Here is a 24,398-nt window from a genome sequence, read left to right as displayed (position 1 = left end):
TCTTTCAAAGAAGAGGGCCGCCTATTACACAACTTCATTAACACAACACACACACACGTCTCACCATTGTCTGAGGGAGACGGTGGCTGCCTCTCATCCAAGTCATCAGCAGAAGACATGGTTCCAGTGGAGGGAGTCCTGGGTAGCCGTCGTTTAAAGTCACCTGCACACACAAAGAAAAGTGATTACAATTTGAAACCATTAATTTAATATCTAGAAGTGAATAATAATGTACATTGATGTACAGTTCTACCTAGACTGGCAGAAGAACAGATAAGCTGTGATGCTCTACATGTGTAAGGCTAGTGCTGAATATTTCATAGCTATGCATGGCTCGCGATTTCAGCCGTACAGGGAAGTGCAGGATTAAAAAAATAATGAGGAAGTTACACAAAAGATTAGAAAATAACTGCGTGCCGACATTCTCGTTTCGAATTGTTATCAGAATAAACATGTTTTTCTTTTCAGCCTTTCAAAATAATGATTTTATGTATTTTTCGTTATTTCACCTGCACAAATATTGCGTCCTCCTTTCCGTATTTAAATACTTCCAAGTCAATAAAAAGGTTTGTTGAAATATATCCTCATACCTGGACTGGCGGTCGGGGAGTCCATGGAGCGCGACTCGCTGCTGCCTCCGGCGCTCTCCGAGTCGCTGCACATTCCGCCCTGGCTCCCCTGGCTCCCCTGGCTGCTGGAGGCCCAGGCTCTCAGCGGGCCCTGGCCTCGGAGCGCTGCACCAAAACAAACACACACCAGCGTTCACACTCGGACTGAGAAACACAGCAGCGTGCCACTGCCCGCTTGGTGATAATCTTAGCAGTTATTTTCAGAGACAAACAGACACACAGATATTCCAGACTTGTGATGAGTAAGCAACACACAACTCAAACTGTTTTGATTATAGTGCTGAGAAAACTCCCATGACACAGATGAAATGATAAGACCCTGAGAGGATCATGTGGAGATACAGGCAGCTTTTTTAAAGTTCATCTGAAGAAGGGATATTCTGCCTGCAGCTATCAGCGACAACAATCAAACAGTAAATACACAAAATGGTCAAAGGTCTTAATTACAATAACTAATTGAAGTATTATTTCATGAATTATTGGCTGTCAAAATGTAATTTTATGCTTGTGTGAATACTCAGTATCAAACGAGAGCTTATCTGAAGCCTGCTGATAATCACAACACTTGCAAACACAAAGGCTCCCCTTGTCTGGCTTGTGATCTTGCCACGAGAGGCATTAACTCATCCGCACCTTGTATGTCTGTGCTGCTGTCGGACCTCCGCTCGTTCATCTTCGCCGAGCGGTGCGAGGGGCTGTCCACCTCGTCCCCGCTCAGCACGTCACAGGAGGTGATGGACGCCTGCGACAGGTTCCCGTGGGAGGAATGAGTGCTGCCCACTGACCTTTTGTTGAACAGAAACCTGGGGAAATAAAAAAAAAAAAAGATGAGCTTAAGGTTACATAGGATGAATTTGACACTGTTGAGCAAGTTTTCTGTTGTTCAGTGTTATAACATTACCCAGTGTGACTCTGCAGAGGTTTGTTGAACAACACAAGTGACTCAGACATTGCTTCATCAGGCGCTAGGAGTTTAGCATTTCATTTTCTAGCATGTAATCTGTTGTGTTAACACCTAATGTCAACATAACGTGTAATTATCTTTTGATCTATTGAGTCAAATTTGTATGTGTCATCTGTATACTACAGTACAACTGTCGGAATACTGTGTAATAATATACTGTAGTACTGGGGTTATTACAGTGTATTATAGGAATATTTGCTCCTCTATTCTATAGAAGTAACCCTTCTGCTTCTGTCTATTAACACTTTTTGTTTTTAATAGACGTTGCTCAAGTCCTTTAATCCAAAATGCTCATTGAGATTTGCTGTAACTACCAATTCTATTTGAGTTACAGCGTCATATATCCTTCATTTAACGTAGAAACCTAATTTATAAAGCATTTGCTTATTTTGTCCGTGAGCTAAACCAGAGCCAAACTCTCACGCTCACAATCTCCCCCGCTGCATTCAGCCTGCACCACAGATATTTCCTGAGGAAGGGCAACAAATTCAACACGCATTCTGTCTCTCCTTGGTTCCCCCTCTCCCGCCTCCTCCCACTCTGACTCACAGTTACCTTTGCTGAAAGGAGAACTAAGTAGCTTCCAACAGGGTGGGAGAGAGTTTGAGAAATGTCGAAACCCTGTTGTGTAAAACTGAAATTGAATCCAAAACGTCCAAAAACAATTAAACAACTGAACAAACACAAATATACGACCTCACGGCCTGTGGCTTTTGCATTCACAACAACCTGCCTTGTGACCCCCCCGTCTACCGGACTATAAACCCTCAAACACCAGTGTAGCGAGCAGATTTCACACTTGCACAAGCTGAGGAGCTTAAGTCTGATTTTCGAGACGAGGATTTCATGCTTTCTTAGCAGTTTCAAAGCCGCAGTCCTCGGGGTACCTGGTATTGTCAGAGGAGATGGAGTCGGAGTGCAGACGCTCTTTAGGCAGGTTTCTGGGAAGGTTCCGGACGAACTCGGCATAGCACTCGCCCGGCTCGTACAGCTTGGCGCTCTCGCTCAGGGACTGGTAGTGGGCAGGAAGTGACACGGTCTGAGCCTGCTGCATCTGAAACCAGTTCACGGTCACCTGGAGAATAACAAATTAAAGTTTTAATGAGTGAGAGAGCAGGTCATTCATTAGTCAATGAAAATACAGGGAAACAACATTCTTGTAAGGCCTGTGGTTTCATTCTTGTCAAATGGCTTGTTTTGTCATTATAAAGCATTGGTATGGTTTTGACAGTCTAGAAATGACTTTAAATTGAATAAAAGCCCCTTTTAAGTGGACATTCTCGACAATCCTACAAAAAAAGTTGTAGTAGGCATCATAGCACTGTGCATTTAAGATATTTCTAAAAAATACTCACAGCTTTGAGGGTGAGGTCGCACTGAAACACCATCTCTCGGAGCTGTGTGAGGATGGTGCTCTTGGCGTTGGCCAGATCCATCCTCCTGACGCCTGCGTCAACCATACAGCTCTGGTACTGGTCCTGTGCCTCCTCCGCCTGAAGCAAAACAATGGATCCAGGGAAGAGTGTGAGGAGGTGACAGAAGAAAACACATGATACAGCACTATTCATTTTCCCACTGTTATTTCTGACCTTCTGCAGAGCCTCCTCCTCCAGCCTCCTCTTCTTCTCCAGCTGTTTGTTACCAGCGTTATTGGACAGCTCCTCCTGGGAGCGGTTGGCGGAGGACTGGGCTTTCTGGTACTCCTCTCTCCTCTGGGACTTTAGCGCTCGGGCTTTACGCAAGGTTGCATCTCCCTCTTGCTGCCGAAACCACACAAACAGGTCAACGTCATTAAAATAGTGGGTGTGGAACAGTGATTATAAATTATCAGACACGCCTTAGTGGGTGATCAACCTTGCATGAGAATGGAAATCATCATTATTATAAATCAATGAAACAAACACTGATTTTGGGGAAAAAGAGCCGAGCAGACCAAAAGAGAAATCGCTTATTTCTCGTTTCGATGTAAAATGTTTTTTTTTAAATATATATATATATATATATATATATATACATGTGAGTTACAATGTAACTTTAAAAAATGGCTTTGTGCCAATGACTGTATGAAATCATTTTAATTAAGTCGACATTTGCATTTCTTACAATTTCTTGGCCGTCTGACAACATTAACTGTGGAATGCTGATTAGTCTCTTAGACAAAAAAGGAAGCTTGTTCACATTGCTACTGACTCAAGGGTAACTACCTATAGTGTGGGACCGTATAGAGACTCTTTACATACCATCTTCTTTTGTTCCCTCTGCCACTGCTCCTTGATGTCTTTCCTCAGCTTGTCTAGTTCATTCTTGCGAGCGAGAAGAGGCTGGGAGCAGATGGAAGGTCAACAAATTACAATGAGGCATTTCAAAACGTTTCCCTGCCAAGTGTATTCTCAAAAGGCTTTTCTCAAAAGAAACTGTTTGGATGTCAACTATGCACGAAATGCGTGTGTGTCTTAATTAGTTGGCTTTCTGTAAATACTACTTCCGACAAGATGCTTTCAGGGAATTTGACCTCAAACATGTTCAAAATGTCTCCGTCCAAACCTTCTTGACCATTAACGTCACTACAGGCTTCGGTTGTGTCAGAAATGTTGATTAGAAAGACAGGACATAAAACTAAGATAATTAAAAAATTGGACTCTAGGCTACACTTTATTTCCTCTTCCCACTCTTACCTGTATGAATTTATTTGTTTGAAGAGCCATTGCAGTTTGAATAAGCAGCTGGTTGTCTTCAATGTCCTTCTTGAATGTGGAAACGTAGATATCACTGAATGGCATGTAGTCCTTGGGAAGGAATGAAATAAGAGAAATTGATTTCCACATTATGATTTGCCATAAAGAACTTTTGTAATGAAAGATGTGGGGAAACTGTTTTATTTTGTTACCTGTTGACTGGCCAGTGTCTTTGCAGACTCGGCCATTTTGGCAAAACTTTTAGCATATTCAATATCTACAAGAGAAAAAATGCAAAAAGGGCAAATTAAGTGTTATCAGGTGACAGAGGAGCTCTTTATGTTCATTACATTATGTACAACACAGCATGACAAACCATTATCTTAAAATGGAGACCCAAGGCAAACATGTAAAGGGTTTTAGCAAAAATATTATTACAAAATAAAACATCAGCTAAAACACAATGGCATAAACTCTAGCATTTTGAGTATGTGCATATACAGGACAATAACAGGTCATCTGCAATTAATGATATTGAAGATCCAGGTGTCTTGTAATGGTTGATAAAGAAATTGTATTTCTGAATATAATAGATATGATGAGCAGAAAAAAAGATCTGAGTTATTTAATATAAACATTGCTCCAATCTTTTTTTTTTTGCTAGAAAGCCAAGAACCATCCTGCGGCTGCTGCAGGGACTCAACTATGATGCGATGCAGTATCTCTCTGTTTGCAGCCCAGTCAATAGTCTCAGTGTCTCACCCATGGCCATTCTTTTGTCCATCCAGGCCAGAAGGTCCTTGATGTACTTGGACCAGGCCTTGGCGTAGAGCAGAGCAGACTCCACCCCGCTGTCATTCTTCTGCAGAGTCAAGTCCACTTCCTCCTCCCGTGACAGTGGCACCTCCGGGCCTGCGGAGTCAGCAGAGGAGATACACACATCAAAAACAGAACCACTGGAAACTCATGGTATCAAAAAAATTGCCAAGTACTTGACTGATGGGTCTCAGTGTCACCAGATGTGTGTGGGTGGTGAATGGAGTTGACAGAGTAGGAGGATGTAAAAGCGTCGGGTATCTTTAAAAATAGTCCCAACAGCGTGATTTAATTTTGATTGGTTAAACTGAGATACCACTTTTCCCAGCGGGCCACCGTCGGATTCAACACGTATCCCATGTGTTGCCCATCCCACACGGAGCTACGGCTAACAGGAAAAGAATGTGAGATATGTGGCCTGAGAGGGAGAAAACCAGCAGCTTGCATGAAAAAAAAAGCAGCAGAAATAACAGGGGTGGAAGTGGAGGTTTAGGGCGGGTCTACCTCAGGCATTCGAGAATCTAAAACCTAAATCACTCGGCCAACTCACACACTGACACTCTGGGCCGCTCGGGCCTGAAGCGCGACCATTAAACAGATTGTTAAGTAGCTGTTAATAGCTATTCGATTTCAGAATGAGAGAGTGCTTCACACTCGCTGTGCTCGGAGGCAGGCGACAAAATGTGAATGACACTTACCCACAAGGTCGTTTTTCTCTGAAACGTATCCCTCAGGATCCACAGAGAGGTTGTCGAAAGACTGTGAAAAAGGCCATTTCAGATGAAAAGGAGAGAAAAGCAGACATACAATCAAAGTCAGACATCAGACGCGACTGGGTTCTCAACACACCAATTAAAAGCAGAGAGCAAGTCTTTGAGGCTTTCTTTAAATGGAGGCATGGTGAAATTGCTGCTTTAGTGCACCCTTTTGAAAACTGTCATGTTTCAAAACAAAGCTTTGAAGAAAAAAACTCAAATCTGGACTGAAAGCTGGGACTTGAAAAACGGCGTCTCACCCTGGTTCTCCTGGTCTGGGGGGTCCCCAACCCTGAGCCGCTGTCCACATCTCCCATAAGGAAGTCAGAAACTCTGCGGGGCAGATGTGGGGATGCAGATGTGTGTTACAAGTACAGTTTCATACGGTCATAGTTGCAAGCCAATCAGTCTGAGAGCTATGGTGTTATTCAAAGCGTCAAACGCAGAAAGGAAATGACCGCAATCATAGATATATGCTTATATAAGATTAAGTTGGAAAAGACAAACAAGCTCACATCTGTTGGCTGGAATCTGCAACACTTTTCTTGCCAGTTACACAAAACAGCAACAAATAAAACATAATCCAGTGGTGTTGAAAAGGCAAACAAGCATTGTACTCACACATTGCCAAATGTGAACGCCAAAGTGTCGATGGATGTGTGTATCTCGCCAAATATAGCTTTACTGTTTTCTGGGTTCACTTCCTTGAAGTTGATGCCTGTGGAGAGTGATAAAACACAAAAGAACCTTAGCTAAAAGAAAACCACAATGCAAACCAGTTTATGCACAGTATGCTCAACCATTCAACAATGTTATTCACACAACTGTATGAAGTGTTATCCACAGATATTGTAAACACAGCTACAGCAGATTTAATAAATCACATGAAAATAAAAGAAAAAGGTTAAGTTTAAATTCTGAACCCAACAACAATGTATTAAATGGAGACTGGATTCTGTAATTTGTCACATAGTATCATCTCTTTTTATTTTTGCTGAATTAATACTGATTCCAGATCAAATGTAACCACTTGGCTCATACAACAGCAAAATCTAAAGATTTCTTCTGGAGCAGCCTTGAGGACCTTTAAGAATGTATATTCAAGGATTATTCAGAAACAATCCCAAATTGTCCCTCCCTGGTTCCGATGTCTTATAATTCACATTGATCTCTTTTGGCAGCAGGACGTCCAGACTCTTCAGATACCACTGGAAACCACTGCAGATCCACAAACCACCGCAAACATGCGCACGGCGCTTTCGTTCTCAGGAAACACTTTACTCAGCGAGAGGACATTTGCAGAAAGCAGTAAGAGAAACCAAAGCCACACTCAGTGAATCCGACTACTTCCTGTCTGCCCCGAAACAGGAAACGCTCACACAGCTTGAGTTCTGTGACATGTAACGTTTTAGACAGCGGCGACGAGTCTCACCTTTTCAAATCGGTCACCTGGCGTCTCTCTCGAGTGACCAGGGCCAGGATAACAGAAACAAATAGCTCCCAACAGTTCCGGTTTTCGAAGCAGCTCTCTAGCTTTTGCGGTTTCCATTTTTTGTGAGCAAACAAATCCATGTCAACGGCGGCTTGATGATTGTAAATTCCCGACTCGTGAAGAAGCAGAGAAAGGTCATGGCCCCGTTGGATCGGGGAGGGAACCCCACGTTCCAGGGAGACTCTTCTGGGAGACAGAGGGAGAGGAGAGGCAGCGGTGCGAGCCTCCCTGCCGTGCACCTCCCTGGCCCTGAATGCTAGAGTACAACTCTGCTCTGACTTCTTCCTCAGGACATCCTGTGGATCTCATAACAATGATTCCAGAGCTCTGCCCCCCCCCCCCCTCACCCCTTGTCACTATTGAAATATGGAAGCTGCATCATTCACGTACAGGGGCCATTGTTTTCTCACGGCTGAGCTGTAACTGGGACAATTAACCCCTAAAAAAATACCTCGACTATTTTAATTCTGTTATATAACCTGAATCCTTTGGTGTCACAGAGTGAAAGTTAACTGGAATATAATAGGTTCACTCTTTTGGGGGAAATGTAAAAAAAACAATCCTAATACTTGCAGAAAAGATCACGGGGCAGCTTTCTTTTTTTAGATCAATTAAATAAACAACAACAATATGTTTATCTGCACAGACAAAGAAAGTGTCTTTGGCCAGCACATACAAGATTGATTGCTGTAAACAAAACACACTCTGTCAGCTGCCAACATCTCCTCCAGACAAAAGGAGGACAGAGAGCAGGGAAAGAATTTCAATAAGTTGAGGAGGTGGACACTTTTATTGCAGCGTCCTGCAGTTTGTTAGACAGAAGAAGGGAAATGAACATTAGCTCAAAACGTGAGCAGGAACGAAACCTTGCTTGAGTCTGTTTTTTTTGCAAAGTTCATATTATTATGACACACAAATGAAGGAGGAGGAAGAGGAGGAGGAGGAGGAGGAGGAAACGCAGTTCAATAATCTAGAAAGAAAAACACACTGCTCATTATACAGTTGAGTGGAGCTGAGCACGTTCCTGACATTTTACGGGTTGTTCAAAATTGGTCTGCAGTGTCAAATTAAAAACAAGGGCAGGTGAGCAGCTCGAGTGGATTGACACCTACATGTAAATGGCATTTGAAACTGGTTCGACGGCTCTGTGTTTGGAGAGGGAGGGGAGGAGGAGGATACTCGGAGAGAAACACGAGTCAGGGGACGACACTCTCTGAAGACAAGAGAGGAGCACAAGACCTGTTATCATCTGAAACTTTGCGTTTTCATCTCTGACGTCTCGCTGACTCACTCCCCTTTCCTCCTTTGGCTCTCCGGCTGGATCGCTATTGTGTTACTGGCCGTTAGGGACGAGTCCAGCCAGAGGGTGGAAGGAGATGTGAAGCACCCCCTTGTGGAAAAGCTAATTCCCAAGTTTATGTCAACAGGACACGAACGCAACTAGTTTATTTACTGCAGTATTAAATGACAGAGCTAACCTTACAGATAGGAACAATGTCACACTGCCCTGTCATAGTGAACTGTAGCACCGTCATTCTGTCCATGTGAGGGGGTTTCCAGGCAATTTAAGGAAGCAATATAATCAATACAAACATGATCCTCCCCTCTTCAAGTAATGATATCTTCAACCTTTGCTGACATTAAGTACTGAGTGGAAACAAGTGTTCCCTTCAGCCCAACATGGATATTTTTAAGTTGCTTTTGACTGGAATTACCCAAAAAATCGGAACGGCATGTCCTTTATTTGATAAAAGAAAAAACAGGTATTATAGTGCATATATACATAACTGTTATTCTACCACCAAAAAGTATTTTTTAATACTTTGTAAATTGGAAAGTTTAGGCGAACCATCTTAACTGTTTCAAAGTTTCCTAGAAAGTGCTGCCTTCATGTCTTTAAAGATGTATGAGTAATAGAAACCTTCAGTTATAAAGAAGAATTTCATTTTCCATCCTGTCAGTTACATAACACTGTCACAACCGTATATTGACTTGGATCTCTTGTTTCCTTTTTGCATTTGACACGTTGTACAGGCAGGACCGAGTGGGGTAAACATGGCTGAGGTGTGTTCCTCGAAAATTCTGAAAAGTAGGTCACAAGGCAGTATAGAGACAGGAAGGGCTGGGTACCTAACTCAAAAAGGTACCAGCCACATAGAAACTGAGATACTGATAGAATATGAAAACACGCCACGTCATTCCATACCTTGAGACTAAATCTTATCAGCGTCACTGAGTCAATAAGCATGTACTGTATGCTTGTACTGAGATCAAACGATGCTGACGTGTGGCCGACTAAGGCATCGTTATATGAAAATGTCAAATATGCAGGTGGGAAAAACACAAGTGAATCAGCTGTCAGGTAACCTCAAGAGTCCCAGTTTGACTCTGGCTTTTGGATGTTTTTTTAATTTATTGATATTATGTAAAGAAACTTACTTAATGCCAATGTACTCAAAGATAAAACTAAACAATTAAAACCGACAATTTAAGTTAAACCTAAATGTGGCAAATAGATAGTCTCGTAATCTGAAATGTAATTTTTTAATAAAGTTAGCATTAAATGGCATCGTTAAGGAACTGGTATTGAAGTCAAAGTGGTTTTAAACACACAGGTTAAAGAGAAACCAGGTTGGTTGAGGTGTCAGACGACCTTTGACCCTCCACACAGAGAAAAGAATGAAGAAGCGAGGATGTGCTTGGCTGACGAGCAGCGAGCCCTGGGGCCTCCACAGTCGCTGCGAGGTGGAATGCAAATTACAGCCATGTCGTCTCCGCTGTGGAGATTCTTGTGTGCAAGTCAAGTGGAGAATTGCGGTGGATCACGTTTCCAGCCGATCAACTGGTGAGTTGAGTCTTTGTGTTTGTTTTCCTTCAGTGGGACGAGGAATGGATCCACTGCGTAAGGAATAAGAACCTCTCACATGATGTTCTTTAAAAAAAACAAATCTCGTAGCCAACTCCAACTGAGCATGAATCAATAAAGAATTCCCCATACTTGACCTGGAGGCCTTTGTTTCATCCTCTAACGTCACACTGAGATTTCATGACAAGACAATTGATCACCATACAGGCGTGTGTGTGCGTTCACCTTCATGTCTGTGTGTTCCCATGCGGGCCATGGGGGTAAATACTGACCTTTGACCTTGGCAATGACCGTGCCAGCCGCTCCCAGGATGTCCACCGAGTTGAGGGTCTGGTGCTTTCCGATGACAGCCTTGAGGACACGTAGCAGCTCCGTCAAACGCTCCTGCACCAGCTTCTGAAGACCTTCCTGGTTCTCTGGACCGAGACAAAACGAGATAGCACCACAACGTCACAAAGGTGAAGTCACGTAGGAGGACATGAACAACAGAGGCTTCATTATATCCAAATTCCGGAGATGGATAGATTCCACTCATGCATTTTCTTTCATTTGTCCAACTCACCTTAAAACAATGTATTTTGAGTCACAGCGTAAAATGAATTCCTCGCATTCCTTTTGTAACTGCCGCACGTATTACTTGGCAAATAGTCATTTTCAAACCTATGAAACTATGTTGTCATCTCTTGACTGATCTAGACAGGTCCCCTCAGGGCGAAGAAGGACAGTGTGTGCTGTGTTGTGTTGTGTTGTGTTTTCTCAGTGTGAACGTGGAGGACAAAGACAGTGGTGATTAAAAGTGACTGACAAACTCTGTTGCAGGAAACCAGTGTGATGCAACTTCTTTTGCATTTCCTCCAGGCAGAGAGTGACAACGGACACGACTCACACACGTGTTTGAGCGTCTCAGTCCCAGCAGACACTTCCGTTCAGGTGAAGAAGAGAACAAGAGAAATGATTACGTGCTTTTTGTGCCGTGTGGTTACACATGAGGCAGAGTCGACCTAGAGTTAGACGAATGTAAAACTTTACACAAAAGCCACAGCTTTTAAAATCGACACAACAAACACTGTGCTCATCAAAATCTAAGTCACGAATCCCTGTTTGACTTAAGAAACAATTAAATGCCATATGTCCTCTTACTTATTTGACTATTTACAGCTCAAACACAGAGTCTGCGTTTCCGTGTGATGCAATTTGTCAACGACGAAGAGACAGTCATGCTAAAGATGAAGAAACTACATTTCCGAGGTGACTAATGTGCAACAGCTTTTATCTGCAGCAGACATGGTGAGTGGAAGGAGGAGTTGAGAAAGATGATGGCTCGCTCCTCTGTTACCAGTGAGCTCTGAGAAGATGACACCTGAAGAGGGAAAGAATGTACAAAATGCATTCAGGTAGCCCGTCAACGATTAGCCTTTTGACCAGATCACATTCTATCAGCAGTTCTTTTTTGAGAGGCATGCCTTTCCTGTAGAACCAGGCAAAGCAGAAGTGTACCCTCATGCATTCTATGAACTTCAGAAATGTTCCTGAAATTGTTCCTGAAGTTCATAGTTCATAACCCTAGAGAATGTACATGAAAAGACAAATCAGTGGCTCCGGACTTTTCCTGCCAGCTCGCTCGTAAAGTGTCAAGAAAGCAGCCATACGAGTAGAAGACGATAACAAAGACGTCAGATTGGAGCGGTTCCAGAGGTTTTGGTTATAGGGGCTGACGTCGGTGTTGATGTGCTGTGAACATGTGATTGACAAAGTGGATTTCACATGTAATTTCCTGCTTCCTGCTGCCTCGTCCAGGTGCCATCCATCACCTGAATGTTCTGGACATTTTCCTGTTGTTGAGAACGCGTCTGACTCGGACAATTTCCTGCTGTGTTCTTTCATATGTAACAGGCCAACTCAAAATTGATGTACATCTTCCGGAGTTCATGTCTCAGAATGGCTGTATTTAACCAAGGGTGTTCCTGACCCTCCGTACACTTAATCACAGCCTTAAACTTCCTCTATAGGTCCTGCTTTAGAAAACAATGTTGCTGTGTGTTCAACGGACATTTAAGCTCTTAATCCAGAAATAAAACCTGACAAGAAAGAAAGTGCAAATAGAGACATGATACATTTATCCAGTGCTTGTCAGGATCTAATGCGTGTTAATCAGCGGCGGCTCTGCAAGCTGCCACAAGACAATAGGTGAGTTCATGTCTATCTCGCTGTTTGTTCGAGGAAGCAGTCGCACCGTCTGGAAACGAGAGAAAAGCCATCTGTTTTTCATAAATGCCATCCCAGCAGGCAGCAGAGTGAGATGAGAGGCTGGATTCATTGGAATTACAGAGGAAGGGAAACTCAGGGCCTGGGTGTGTGTGTGTGTGTGTGTGTGTGTGTGTGTGTGTGTGTGTGTGTGTGTGTGTGTTGTATTTGTTGCTACTCTATTATTCACACACACACACCCGTACTAAATGAGTTGGCTAAAATAAAAATACACAACTGACACATAAACCAAGGCCGTCTGTGACGCTGTTTACGAGCGACAGTAGGCAACAATCACAGGGTAACAACTCAGAGAACACATAAGTCGATCTAGCTGGTCAAAAGTTAACTAATCCTCGTCCCCAGATTCCCCCAGTCAGGATTAGTAAAAGTCCTGCAGATCAGGGGCTCACCTGCTCCCCAGCCCCAAGGCGAACAGTCCCTGACCCAGCAACACACACTTTGAAGTCGCCCCTCCCTCCCAACGCCGACAATGGGCCTTCATTAGGGCACCCTCCCCTTCCTTTCAACCCTCCTCCTCAGTTGTGGTCATTGGGGTATTTTTGGTAAGCTCACTGGTGTTTGAAGATTTTCTTATCAAAGTTAAGGGTGAGGTTTTGGCTCTTAGCATACGAGAGCCGCGTCCTAATGAGGTACACGCCGGGAGAGTTCGCACTTTGCATGACAGAAGCTGAAGGAATCACAGATGTAATGTAGGTTGGGATCACCCATTTCCCTTTCCTCTGGAAAAGAAAAGAATTTAATTAAAGACTGAGCTGTTCTGCAGAGAGGCAGAGGAGATACCAGTTGTAAAGGGGAAAAAACAAAAGCCTGTGATGTCCTGGCAACAAAGACAGACGGATGTCCTGAGCCAATCAGCTGGACCGGAGTCAAGGCCAAAAAGGACATTTTGTCATGGACTGGTACAGGCTGTGATCCATTGTTTACCGTCACCCACTGGCAGCTGCCACACCACTGTGCAGAGTTAAAACACTGCGATGGAGAGGCACAAAGAATCGAACAGCAGCCAGCAACTTTAATGGATGACACACAGTGACAGTGACCTTCAGTAAACCAAGAGCGTGTCCGCAAAAAGAACAGCAGAGCTTCGTGCATTTACTATACCAATGATTTAAACATCAAGTGCTGAGCGGTTGTCAAAATATTGTATTCATATTCCCCAAAATCTTCAAAGTCTAGAAAATATATAAATTCTATATGTGATTTTAAATGTTTTGCATTTTATCACTTCTATATCTCGAAGGTTTAGTTTTTTTATAAACCACAACTTATTTCTACCAAATCGCACTTTTACATTTCATTAATGTAGTTTTTGTAAAATGAACACTTAATCGTAAAATAAATAGAGTGGTGTATTTGCATGTAGCACTAATGTAAAACTTCTTTGGACTAATCATGTACTGTGCTGCAGTAATATAAAAGGAATATATAATTAAGCGGGAATCTTTGATCTTTTTTGTACTGTGCTCATGACCTTCCCGTTTGTTTGTGTGCATGTGAGCACAGTCGGTGGGAAATTAGGCTACTCAGATCACTGCTAAATCTTCACCCTAAAAACCCAGATTAAAAAAAAAAATTCAATACAAAAACATTCCATCGAACAATCAAGCGCGGGGAATAGAGTTATCAAAACAAGGTCAAACTCTGTGTGACAGCTCACACTGATCGCCACCAGTGTTGTGCTGTGAATAGTGTGAGAGGATCCGTGCTCAGTGCAGCGTGAGACAGCTGAGAAAAAAGCCGGTTCAAATCAGTGGTGAGTGGTTTTGTCACAACAATGGCATCAGAAGGCGCACTGGAAATTGGTGGCAATTGTGGGGACCCTGCTATTGTTTTGGTAGAGATAACAGCGTTGAGGCAGAGAGGCGGGCCTTATTGTTTAAAGGAAGACACCACCCCCCCCCGCCACCCGCCCCGCCAACGCCAACCCAACTCAAGGCAGCATCGCCTTTCTTTACTGTGGTGGGATGAGCTGGTGTCTGGTTCTTTTATATGAAGACCTCCCTCCCTTTGAGGAAAAACATTTACAATTACAAATATTTAAAATAAAAATAAAATGTAGACGTAGATTCTAATTATCTATCGATATTCTGGGTGAAAAAATAGAGTAGAAATAGAACTAAAACATGAACGTGACTTTTGTGCACTCCACTATTTTCCTGTTCAGTGTTTCTCATAGGTTGTGTATTTACATGCTTCGGTAGGGGATGAGGAAATTGTCCAAATTTGCCTGTAGAGACTCGGTAAGTTGAGAAGCTGAGAGTTAGCCCAGGTTATATTCAGCTGCTGCAGTTTTACCAGTGTTCCCTCAATGCTTCTCATGCAGAGACCTTTAGGCTAACATTAGCATGCATGCTACTGTCAGATATTAAAAGCGATGGTTAAAAATGTTCACTTCTGAGGAACCAACGATCCCTGGTGACCACATCTCCGTATTCATTTTGTCATCCGGACTTCTGCTTTTGTTTGCTCTCACTAAAAATAATTACAGTTTCTTTCAATGGTTGCACCACACTCTCCGTTATGTTTACATTTACTTCCCCATGAGATCATGTGGAATGAGATCACGTGCATTACCCCCTGATTGCTCCCCCTGGCACGCTAATCTTAATAATATCCTGTCGTGTGCGTGTGTGTGATGTGCGATGAGCCATTATTTTCAAGTCTTGTAGTGTGTGCCTGTTTGAGATTAGAGAGCAGATAATCTGCACGGTTTCTCCTCAAGTGTGTGACGCAAACGGTTTGCAAAAATCTAAATTTTTAAACTCCTGCAGTCTGAGCCGGGCTTTGGTATAAGAAAAGTTGTCTGAGCTCGGCTGCGTGGCACTAATGTTATCATAAGAGGATATTTCCCCACAGTAACGGACACGCACCTCGGGTGGGAGGCGGTGGCCCCTGGGTGCGTGATGTGTCATATACGTGGCGTTCTTGCCATTTATGCCCATGATGCATTGGGAGATGTTTCATCATCTTGCTTGTGTTTTTCTTTTTTTAGTTGAAATGATCATTTTAGAGAGACACTACATCGAGCACTGTCATCATCTTTCTTCATCCAGGATGCTTCTCCCCACAGTGCGTGTGCGATTTTCACTCAATTTCATTCCAGTTTGAAGAAGGCCGATATAAACTTCAGCAGAAACTCATCCAGAATAAGCCGCTCCTCTGCATGCTGAGCATACATTGTACATACCATCAATCTTTGCCAAAAAACTGCAGGTTTAAGTGGTGACTCAACTTCAACACAATACAGTCGCTCAAACATTTTCCTTTTAAATTAATGTCACCCTTTAAATTGACTCTGTGTGTGTGGGAGGGCGTCCCATTGTGTTCTAACAAAGCTCAATGTGTGTCCGGCGCAGAGAGAGACCACTCTGATCCGAATCTTCAGGTGGCCTGATAGAGGTGACAGCCTCGGCTCCCCCCACTGATAACAACAGGCAATCAACTGGCCTGTCTGGACACGCGATCAGCTCGACATGAAACAAGCCTCGGCAGCTCTGGTGACACAGTGCTACTTGGGAAACAGCCGCAGGGCTTCACGGAGAGGCCGAGGAGGCCACATTTCCCCATCAGCATCCCTCCCCCTCTGTCTCTTTACTGGGAGGGGGTGGTGGTGGTGGATTTACACACGCGGAGGCAGATTATTTTCAGATTTTCTTTTAGACGTGTCTGTCAAAGTCATACCACGATGATGACGTATTGTCACCACCCCAAATTTGTTGAAGATGGAAACAGACACTTTTTGTCCTTTCCAAAAGAGAAACCTTGGATTGAACAAGATGAGCTCAGATGATCCTCAAGTCTCTTCAATCACAAACCAGAAGGTCAGAAAACATGAAATACTAACAAACTGCCTGCATTGCTGAGCCGCCTGCAACCTGACCTGCGACAGGTGCAATTGTTTGGTCCGGATTCCATCTGCAAACACTAATTTCCCCCTCATTCCAAACAAACGCTGCATTGCTGGGTGCCTCACTGTCTTTCCCAGGCCTTGTTTGGAGACAGAGCGGGGCCCCAGACATCACACAGACAGTAAACAGCAGGCACTCCATAAACAGCTCCACGCTCTCGGCCTATTAGTGAACCACACTCTGTGGGGTCTGCGCCTCGCCGTCAGGCTAATTCCTCAACACTTCATTACATGCTTGGGGGGGGGGGGGGGGGGACTTCAGAGCAGGTGCAAAACCAGAGCGCATTGTTGAAGCAACACAGTCCATCGGGTGTCACAACATGAGAATATGAGATATCAAAGCCACTTTATATTAACGCCTTCCCAAACGATTCCAAATCGTAGAGTGGAGAAACAAATCTACTTTCTATTTTGTTTCATTTTTATAAAATGTAACAACAATTTGATTCCACAATAAAGCGCGTACTTCTAGCAGGACCCAACAGTCCCTATAAATTCAACCAGGCCGTACAGCTAAGCCAATGCAGAACAATGATTGGTGTTTTATTCATCATAGTTTTAAGTAAGGGATTCAAAAGTTCCTGGATCCACTCCTTTGGTCTGAATCATGACACAATTTACTGGGTTAATTCTTTATTTCCATGTGCCAACTTTTTTAGTGGGAATCCCTTCAGTAGTTTTTTCAGTAATCCTGCTGAAAATAAACAAACCACCAACCAACCAACAAACAATGACAAACAAACAGGCACACGGGGGTGAAAATATGACCTCCATGTAGGAAAATAAGCAGATCACATTTTACCAGGACCCTAGATGACATTTAAAATATAAATTATGTCCGATCATATTTAATTTACTCGCCTTTAAAAGAAAGAAAAGGCAAAACCTCACTATCGACCAATTAATCAAATTAATCAGCTAATTGACTACTTTAAGAATCTGAGGGTGACTTCACCTCAACACATTGTTAGTTCGAAGTTTCATGAATTAATCTCCACCCACCTGGATGCATGATGTCACCTGATACAGTATGGGAACATGCGTGAGTTTATTGGGCAAGAGAGGTGACTAACTCCTTCAGACACGTGAATCAGCTCCAAGAATTTGCTACGCCAAGTTTAACTGTGTCTTTGTTGTGTCTCTTATCAGAGATGACTAACAACAACAACAAATACCTCTCAGAGCAGCATCACAAGTTGCCGGCTCCCTCCTGCGCCGGCCTGAGTCGTAAATTTCAGCAGGTCGGACCATTCGCCAGCGAGCGACATCCCCGTGCTAGCAGGAGCTCCAGCGGCCAATCCACCCCTCGCCATGACCAATCTCCTACACAAACATCTACAGCCCATAACCATAAATCCCACCCCAGGATACACACCCCGACCACAAGCTTGCACAAAAACATCCTTCAGCATCACAGGGGAAAGTTACAGCCCAACAAATCTCTCCTTTCTTTCTCCTAAGAGCAGCAGGCCATTAAAGCATTATGTGTTCGAATTGGGCTTTTCCCTCGACTGAAGGCACCACCCGCAAGTGGCCACTTCAGCTGGCACAGGGGCACTTGTGTGAGCTGGGTAGACATTTGTGGCGCTAACTGCTGGATTTATTTTTCAGAGTATAGCGATGGCTTTTAAATGGCGAGTAAACTGGGACTGTGAAATGGTTAAAGCACAGAAGATTGCCTCGTTCTACAAGATAGGAAGCAGTCCAACATTACCTCTAATTACACTGGGAAATTACATAGATCCCAGTCCTTTTAAATTGACTCAAAGCAACTGAAATGTCCGATTCTCATTCCAACTGCAGTTTAAAGAGCGCTGAGCAGAGAGGAAAACAACTTTCTTAAAATCGTTATCACGGTGACTGAATGTGTGAATGGACATTTTTACCAAATACCACAGGAAGGGAAGAGTCGGCCCTTCTGACCACAGCACAGAGCCACGTTTGAGCGGAGCAGAAAAGCCCATTTACGCCTCCTAACATCTGGCCTCAGTTGTTAGAGTGGAGAGGCTACAATTTATTCCCAGGCCTGACTCAAGACAGTAGTCGCGGGTATTTAACGGCTCCGGGCTCCGACCAGCAGCGATGGAAACATGACACCCTGGTTGAACACCTATTTTTCCAACATAGCACTGTCACATGTCATTGAGGGAAAGCTTGTTGAGTAAGGTAAGAGATTAAAAAAGGTTACACTGTAAGATCGTCACCGGCCACAATGAATCTTTCTACTCAACAACCTTGTCTATACTGGTCAGTGGCCTTTTGGTGTCAAATTGATATTAGAGCCTGTTGCTCTAGAACTCTGAACAATGCATTTTAACTGGAGTACAGGCAGATCTTATCAGAGTGTCACGATGACACATCGGTTGAAAGCAGCCACAGTTTTCCCAGTGAAATGAAGCTCCACCCGACATGTTCCTCCTCGTGCACAGACTTCAACTGTTCCTCCTCGCAGCACTGCAATGTACCAAGAATGTTTTCTGTAGCAGAATGGGAGGTAACGTGATCCAGAGTTTATCTGTGCTCAAACAAACTGCACAATGCACACCATACATTGAATAAACAAGCTTTCCAGCTCACGCTCAGCTGTGCCGCGATGTTTGTTCTACCCTGAAGTGGAACTGTAAAAGCTTGTCTTCTTCTTTTTACACCTGCGGCTACTGGTACGCGAGCCAGACTGTCCTGAGTAAAGAGAACTTCAAGGATGTACAGTTTAAATTGGCGCCCTGATGTCGTCGCGACAGAAGCCATTTAAAGTTTAAACCTCACCCTGATGAGCTCTGTAAGACTCCTCACCATCCATAACTTAATAACCGCCACACATTTTCTCAAAAACACATTCCTCAACTTTTTTTGGGGCTTGAAAATGAGGTCAAACCACTGAGATACTTGCAACAATGACATTTTTAACACATTGCGGGAAAAGAAATTATATTTTGAGGTGAAATTTGCAGCTTTTTCATTCCTGTGTGGTCGCCACAATAAAAGCAAAACTAAGCTGTGAAATGGTGAAGTGCAGAGCTTGTGCAACAGTGACTCTTTAGTTGATAAGCAAAGAACAAATTCCTCTAAGTAACAGTTCTTATATACTTCAAATGACTACAACACAAACGCTGCGATTGCCTCAGGGACAACTATCCTCGCTTTAATTTTTCGAAAATGCAAGACAAGCTCTGAGCAGATGATCAGTTCAGCTGCAGTTATGACCAAGAATCTAAACTTAATTTATTTAAGGAGAATCTCTGCAGTCAAATCTGCCTCACACCTACCATTAGTCTATTGAAGGCACTATAGCCACAAGTGAACATTTGTTCTAAAGGAATGCCGAGTATGCAGGAGAGTTGGGGGATGGGAGGGGGACAGCGGCTCGGCTGTGTGTGCAGAGGACTATTTTTCATCCTGATTAAAACCATTAACCGGGCTGTCCTCAGCTACACACGCTGAAATGAGAACTTCAGAAAAAGGAAATAAGATGACATATTTATCACGTTTCTATTTTTAGCGAGTTGGCCCTGAAAAGCAGTAAAATTACTACACGTCTATTATTACTAAAAAATCCTTGTCATACCTTCCCTGTCTGATTCTAAATCTTATTTATTGAATGGCTTTTACACAATATTAGGTGTTTATCTTTGTATTCCCTTCAATCTTATGCCCTATTTAACTTGTTATTTTTGCACTTAGTAGCAGCTGTTTCAAAATGTTATAGATAAACAAAGTTATAAGGTAAAATAAATGTATTAGTAAGATTGGGGTTATTGGAGCCCCGATGAGTGTGACACCACATGGAAGTGGTCAAAGATCATCTCAGGGTAACAGCGAGATGAGGACAGGGGTCACCTACTCCGTCAAAACTCGCGTGGCCTTAAATTCCTCGACAGCTTTACAATTGCTGGGAAACAATTGTGCGACTAAGAGGCCAGATATGAGAGTGTAAAGTGAAAATCTACACCACAATCTGAGCCCGGTGGATCTGCTGGTGTAAAGTTGAGGGTGTGAATGCGGTGGTTCTAATTTGCTCAGCTAAAAGGATGTCCGTCAAGTAAACACGCTTGTATGCGATGCCTCCAGCTAAAAACTGGCGGGTTCTCGCTAGAGGAACAAAGAGGAATCTTCCGAGCTAAATCCTCCACAGGGTTTTCTCTGCACGAGGAGCTACGTGACTCACTGAGACCGACCTGCTTCTCGGCACAAGGAATACAAGCCTGCTGCCAGATCTCAACGGGGAGCACGCCTATCAGCGATAAAAAAGCATAATGTCGGTTTCACACAGTACTCCAGTGTCAGACCTTTTCCAAAATATGAAAAGAACAACACCAGAGTTGGCATGTAGCGTAATAACCTCCTCCCCACTCACTGCCTTGTTGCTGCAGCTTTACTTAACTTCATGGAGGCCTGAAGGGTCTTTTCCAGCTAAACACGCTGTAAATCACACATCAAACACTAAAGGCCGAGACTTAGTGCATGTAGGTATGTGTCTTCTGGTAAAGTAACAAGGTAAGACATAACGTTTAACATTTAACAATTTCGATTATGAGAATTCAATATTGGAAGTGCAATCATGCAATACTACCACGTATAAAACACTATAGATGTAAATAGCCGGCTAAATCTGTGGAAAGCAGACCTCTGACTGTTCTTTTTCCAGACCGTGTGACCTCCCTGACCTCCCAGACAAAAACAGAAAAGTCATTAATCACATCACACACATTTTGGATGTTAACTCACACACACACAGACACACACACAAAGAGCAGGGAGGAGACAGACGTACAGAGATCGACAAAATCCGTGTAAAAAATAAATAAATCACTTGATGTGGCTTTGGAAAATGAACCTGTCTATATCAAAAACTGTCTGCTAAAGAAAAACTATTTCAGGTGAGAATCAGCAGCTGTGTTTGAGAGACAACCGACTGGATTGTTCAAACAGCAGCCAACGGGAGCCAGAATAATCTCCAACAATTCTCTGAGTGTAAAAGTAGATGGGAAAATGGAAACTGCTTAAGTAGTTCACACACACACACACACACACACACAGACACACAAGAGCTCCAAAGTGTCGCTCTCTAAATCCAATTTTAACATTCCCTGTTTGTTTGTTTGGTGTTGACTGGATCACGGTGTGTATTTAAAGCTGGGAGGACTACTGACCAAATTATTGTTAATGTCATTTTTATTACCGATTCATTTTTCAAGTTTAACTGGACAGTAAACCACATAGAACCGGCCTCTTCACAAAGCTGGATCACTTGCGTCAGTGTCTAAGAGTAAAAACAAACATCAAAAACAATCCATCAATCTAGCTGACAAATAACTGAGTGACAGCGGGGGGGGGGGGGGGCGGGGGGCATATACATGCTATGATTTCATCCCCACCTGCTGAATGGGAGACGTTGTACTCGGGGAGGCAAAATATCCCGAATGTTTTTGTGATGGCTCAGAACAACAGAGCGCGAGGCTCACTCACAGAGGCCTCACTCCTCCAGCCAGAGGAATGGCTAAACAACTCACTCCCACTGCCAGACCTTCACACTGTAGGTACAGAGTCTCTCAGCAGTTACAGTAGGAGCCGTAGTAGATGAACACTGGCCTTATCTAGTTATCCACACAAGGAAAATATTTGTACAACAGGAATGTGAAAGCATAATCAGAGATCTGCTCACATGAAACAATGTCCTGCCTTTATAAATGACATAAACAATACTTAATGGTTCGATAAGTTCACTTAGTATATTAAGTTGGACAAAGCAATGACTTCGGGCATTGGGAAGCTGAGAACTTTAAACCAAGCAAACTGTACCACCGGTTTCTAAATGTTTCATTAAGAAGGGAAAACCTACGTTTTAAAAAAAGTTTGTAGATTATTATCTTTCTTCATCACATTGGTTTGTAAGCAGTGTCTGAGGCCTCTCTGATGTTGGTATTGAAACATCTCTAATATTTTATAAAGTCAAAGCACAGCAAGTAAAATACAAATTGACTGGTAATGAAAGAAACAGTGGCTGCGCACAAACAACAACACACAGTAAGATATCATCAGTCGGACGCCGGGTGTGCAACTTTGTGGGTTAAGTGTTTCCTCATGTCTTGCAAACAACCGCGGGGCCATCAAAAACCAAATGAGAAAAACAAAGAGAGACACCAGCGTCAGCTCTGATGTCGGCTCCACTTGTGCACTTGTGTGTAGCGGTGTGTGGCTGAGTGTAGCTGTTGAACACACCAGCAGCACCGCAAGCCCTCCTGCATGTTCGCAGTGAGGCAGTTATCACAATATAAACTGACGCTCCACAGGCTGTCTGTCACAAACTCTGGTGCTTTAGTTATCTGTAACATACAAAACAACCCAAAGAGCCTTCCTGGACATTTTATCCAGAGCAAGTGAGTCACAAAAAGCATCAGAGCCAAACACTGACAGTGCTGATGTGCTTTACTAACATCAAGTACACAACCATGTTCACTGTAACACTGTTTAAAAATGCTTGAGGGGGGTTGGACATTTGTATTTGTCATTCCTGTTGGCGACAAGTCACACGAACAACATTCAATCATCAACATTCATTCTCGATGTACAATGGAATTTGCCAGTGGAGAATTTCAGCAATCTGCCTCATTGGTAAATATCAAGTTTTAGTGTCAGCGCCTCAGTTCAAAGAACAATGGATCCTTTCTGAAGACATGGTCGACAAACACACAAGGAGAAAATGCATTGCAGAAGAGATAGAGACAAGTTCTCCACTGACAGTAGCCTCTTCGGACCAAAGGGTAACGTAGCTGATTGACACGGTCGATTTTAAAATCACTTACTCAACTGGAAGAAAGTCAAACTTTCATGCTCTTATCGTGGTTTTGGATAACGCTGCATCAACGATCAACTGATCCAACACGCGTCTCCCCGCTATCTGAGGTCTGTTGAAACTTCTTCTAGTTTGCAAACTGAGGTAGAAGTAGGCAAGGGGAAAGTGAGCACTTCCTTAGAATACACACAGATTTCTGTAATCAACATAATGTGTTACCAGTTTCTGTAGATTAATTTCCTTTCCGCCAGCGAGTCGTTTTCCTGTGTTTCACGTCCTGGACCCCTATGAGCCTCTCACCAACCCCCCCCCCCCCCCCCCCCGCATTCCAGCTGCTCCTGAACTCACCTCTGCACTGGAACGCATCCTTGAGGCTGAGCAGCACGTCGGCGAACCCTCGCACATCGTTCACCAGCTGCATCACGTACTCCGGGTCCACTCCCGGCGCCCCCACCAGCCGAGACGACAGCCCCATGCTGCTCAGAGGGTTGGGGCTCTTGGAGCTCCGGCCCGCGTCCAAGGTCTTGGTGGACCGGGACGACAGGGACCCCGTGTGAGACTTGGGGAGGTGTCGTGGCCGACCCTGGGCTTGCATCGTCCCGAGGCCTCCACTGCTGCTGCTGCTCTTCCGGAGCATCACAGCAGCCAGTGCAGCTCCCCCCCCCCCCCCCCTCCCCTCGCTTCTATGGGGAGGACAGCACTGATCCCTGGACGGCTGGAAGAAAGACAATGATGGGTGAGGAGGATGCATGTGATTGTATTTCTGTCCTAGAAAACTATGTAAGACCTGTTGCATGTGTGACAGGTGAACTCTTGAACCAGTGTCCTGGGGCTGGATGATATGGTCCAAATGATATCAACATAGAAATGTTAATATCTGTCAATATGGATAATTATCATAATAAATGTCCCATTAATACATCTTAAAGTGTTTAAGGTCTGATTTGAAGGTTTAACGGAGTGCAGGTTGTGGTTTTAAACTTCTTTATGAGCAGTGAATAACACTTTGAATCATTTTACAATCTGGGATCGATCAATGATGTGCTGTGTCTTGTAGAATGTATACGGGCCAGCAGCAGGAAGCCTGACAGCTGGTATCAGGGAAGATAGTCACCGAATTAACAGACAAGACCGAGATTAGGTGGGTTAGAGGTTATCAATTGCGGCTACAATACATTTTCAGTCAATTACCTTAGCCGTAGTGTGCGATCATTTAAATTGTAGAAATTGTTG

The 24,398-nt window shown here is 43.6% G+C and overlaps 1 protein-coding gene across 3 annotated transcripts in view; it reads right to left on the bottom strand.

The window, feature by feature from the left end:
- LOC128454772 (rho GTPase-activating protein 29) overlaps positions 1 to 23,831 on the bottom strand; it is a 28,339-nt gene extending 4,508 nt beyond the window's left edge. The window contains exons 1-15 of one of the 3 annotated variants that reach the window (XM_053438298.1): positions 23,514 to 23,831; positions 10,470 to 10,613; positions 6,461 to 6,557; positions 6,100 to 6,172; positions 5,783 to 5,843; positions 5,031 to 5,180; positions 4,481 to 4,545; positions 4,269 to 4,379; positions 3,834 to 3,914; positions 3,183 to 3,353; positions 2,949 to 3,086; positions 2,481 to 2,668; positions 1,263 to 1,432; positions 591 to 734; positions 65 to 163 (exon numbers count right to left, since the gene is read on the bottom strand). In XM_053438298.1, coding sequence (XP_053294273.1) covers positions 65 to 163; positions 591 to 734; positions 1,263 to 1,432; positions 2,481 to 2,668; positions 2,949 to 3,086; positions 3,183 to 3,353; positions 3,834 to 3,914; positions 4,269 to 4,379; positions 4,481 to 4,545; positions 5,031 to 5,180; positions 5,783 to 5,843; positions 6,100 to 6,172; positions 6,461 to 6,557; positions 10,470 to 10,613; positions 23,514 to 23,802 — 1,981 coding nt within the window. In that variant the 5' untranslated portion in view covers positions 23,803 to 23,831. Of the gene's footprint in view, positions 1 to 64; positions 164 to 590; positions 735 to 1,262; positions 1,433 to 2,480; positions 2,669 to 2,948; positions 3,087 to 3,182; positions 3,354 to 3,833; positions 3,915 to 4,268; positions 4,380 to 4,480; positions 4,546 to 5,030; positions 5,181 to 5,782; positions 5,844 to 6,099; positions 6,173 to 6,460; positions 6,558 to 6,923; positions 7,224 to 7,271; positions 7,675 to 10,469; positions 10,614 to 23,513 lie in introns of those variants that run through there. The other 2 variants (XM_053438299.1, XM_053438300.1) reach the window with 2 other exon arrangements.
- Between the last annotated feature and the right edge of the window lie 567 nt (positions 23,832 to 24,398).

This window comes from Pleuronectes platessa, chromosome 13 (genome assembly GCF_947347685.1).
Source record: "Pleuronectes platessa chromosome 13, fPlePla1.1, whole genome shotgun sequence".
Taxonomy (NCBI): Eukaryota; Metazoa; Chordata; class Actinopteri; order Pleuronectiformes; family Pleuronectidae; genus Pleuronectes; species Pleuronectes platessa.
This window is presented reverse-complemented; position numbering and strand designations above follow the sequence as displayed.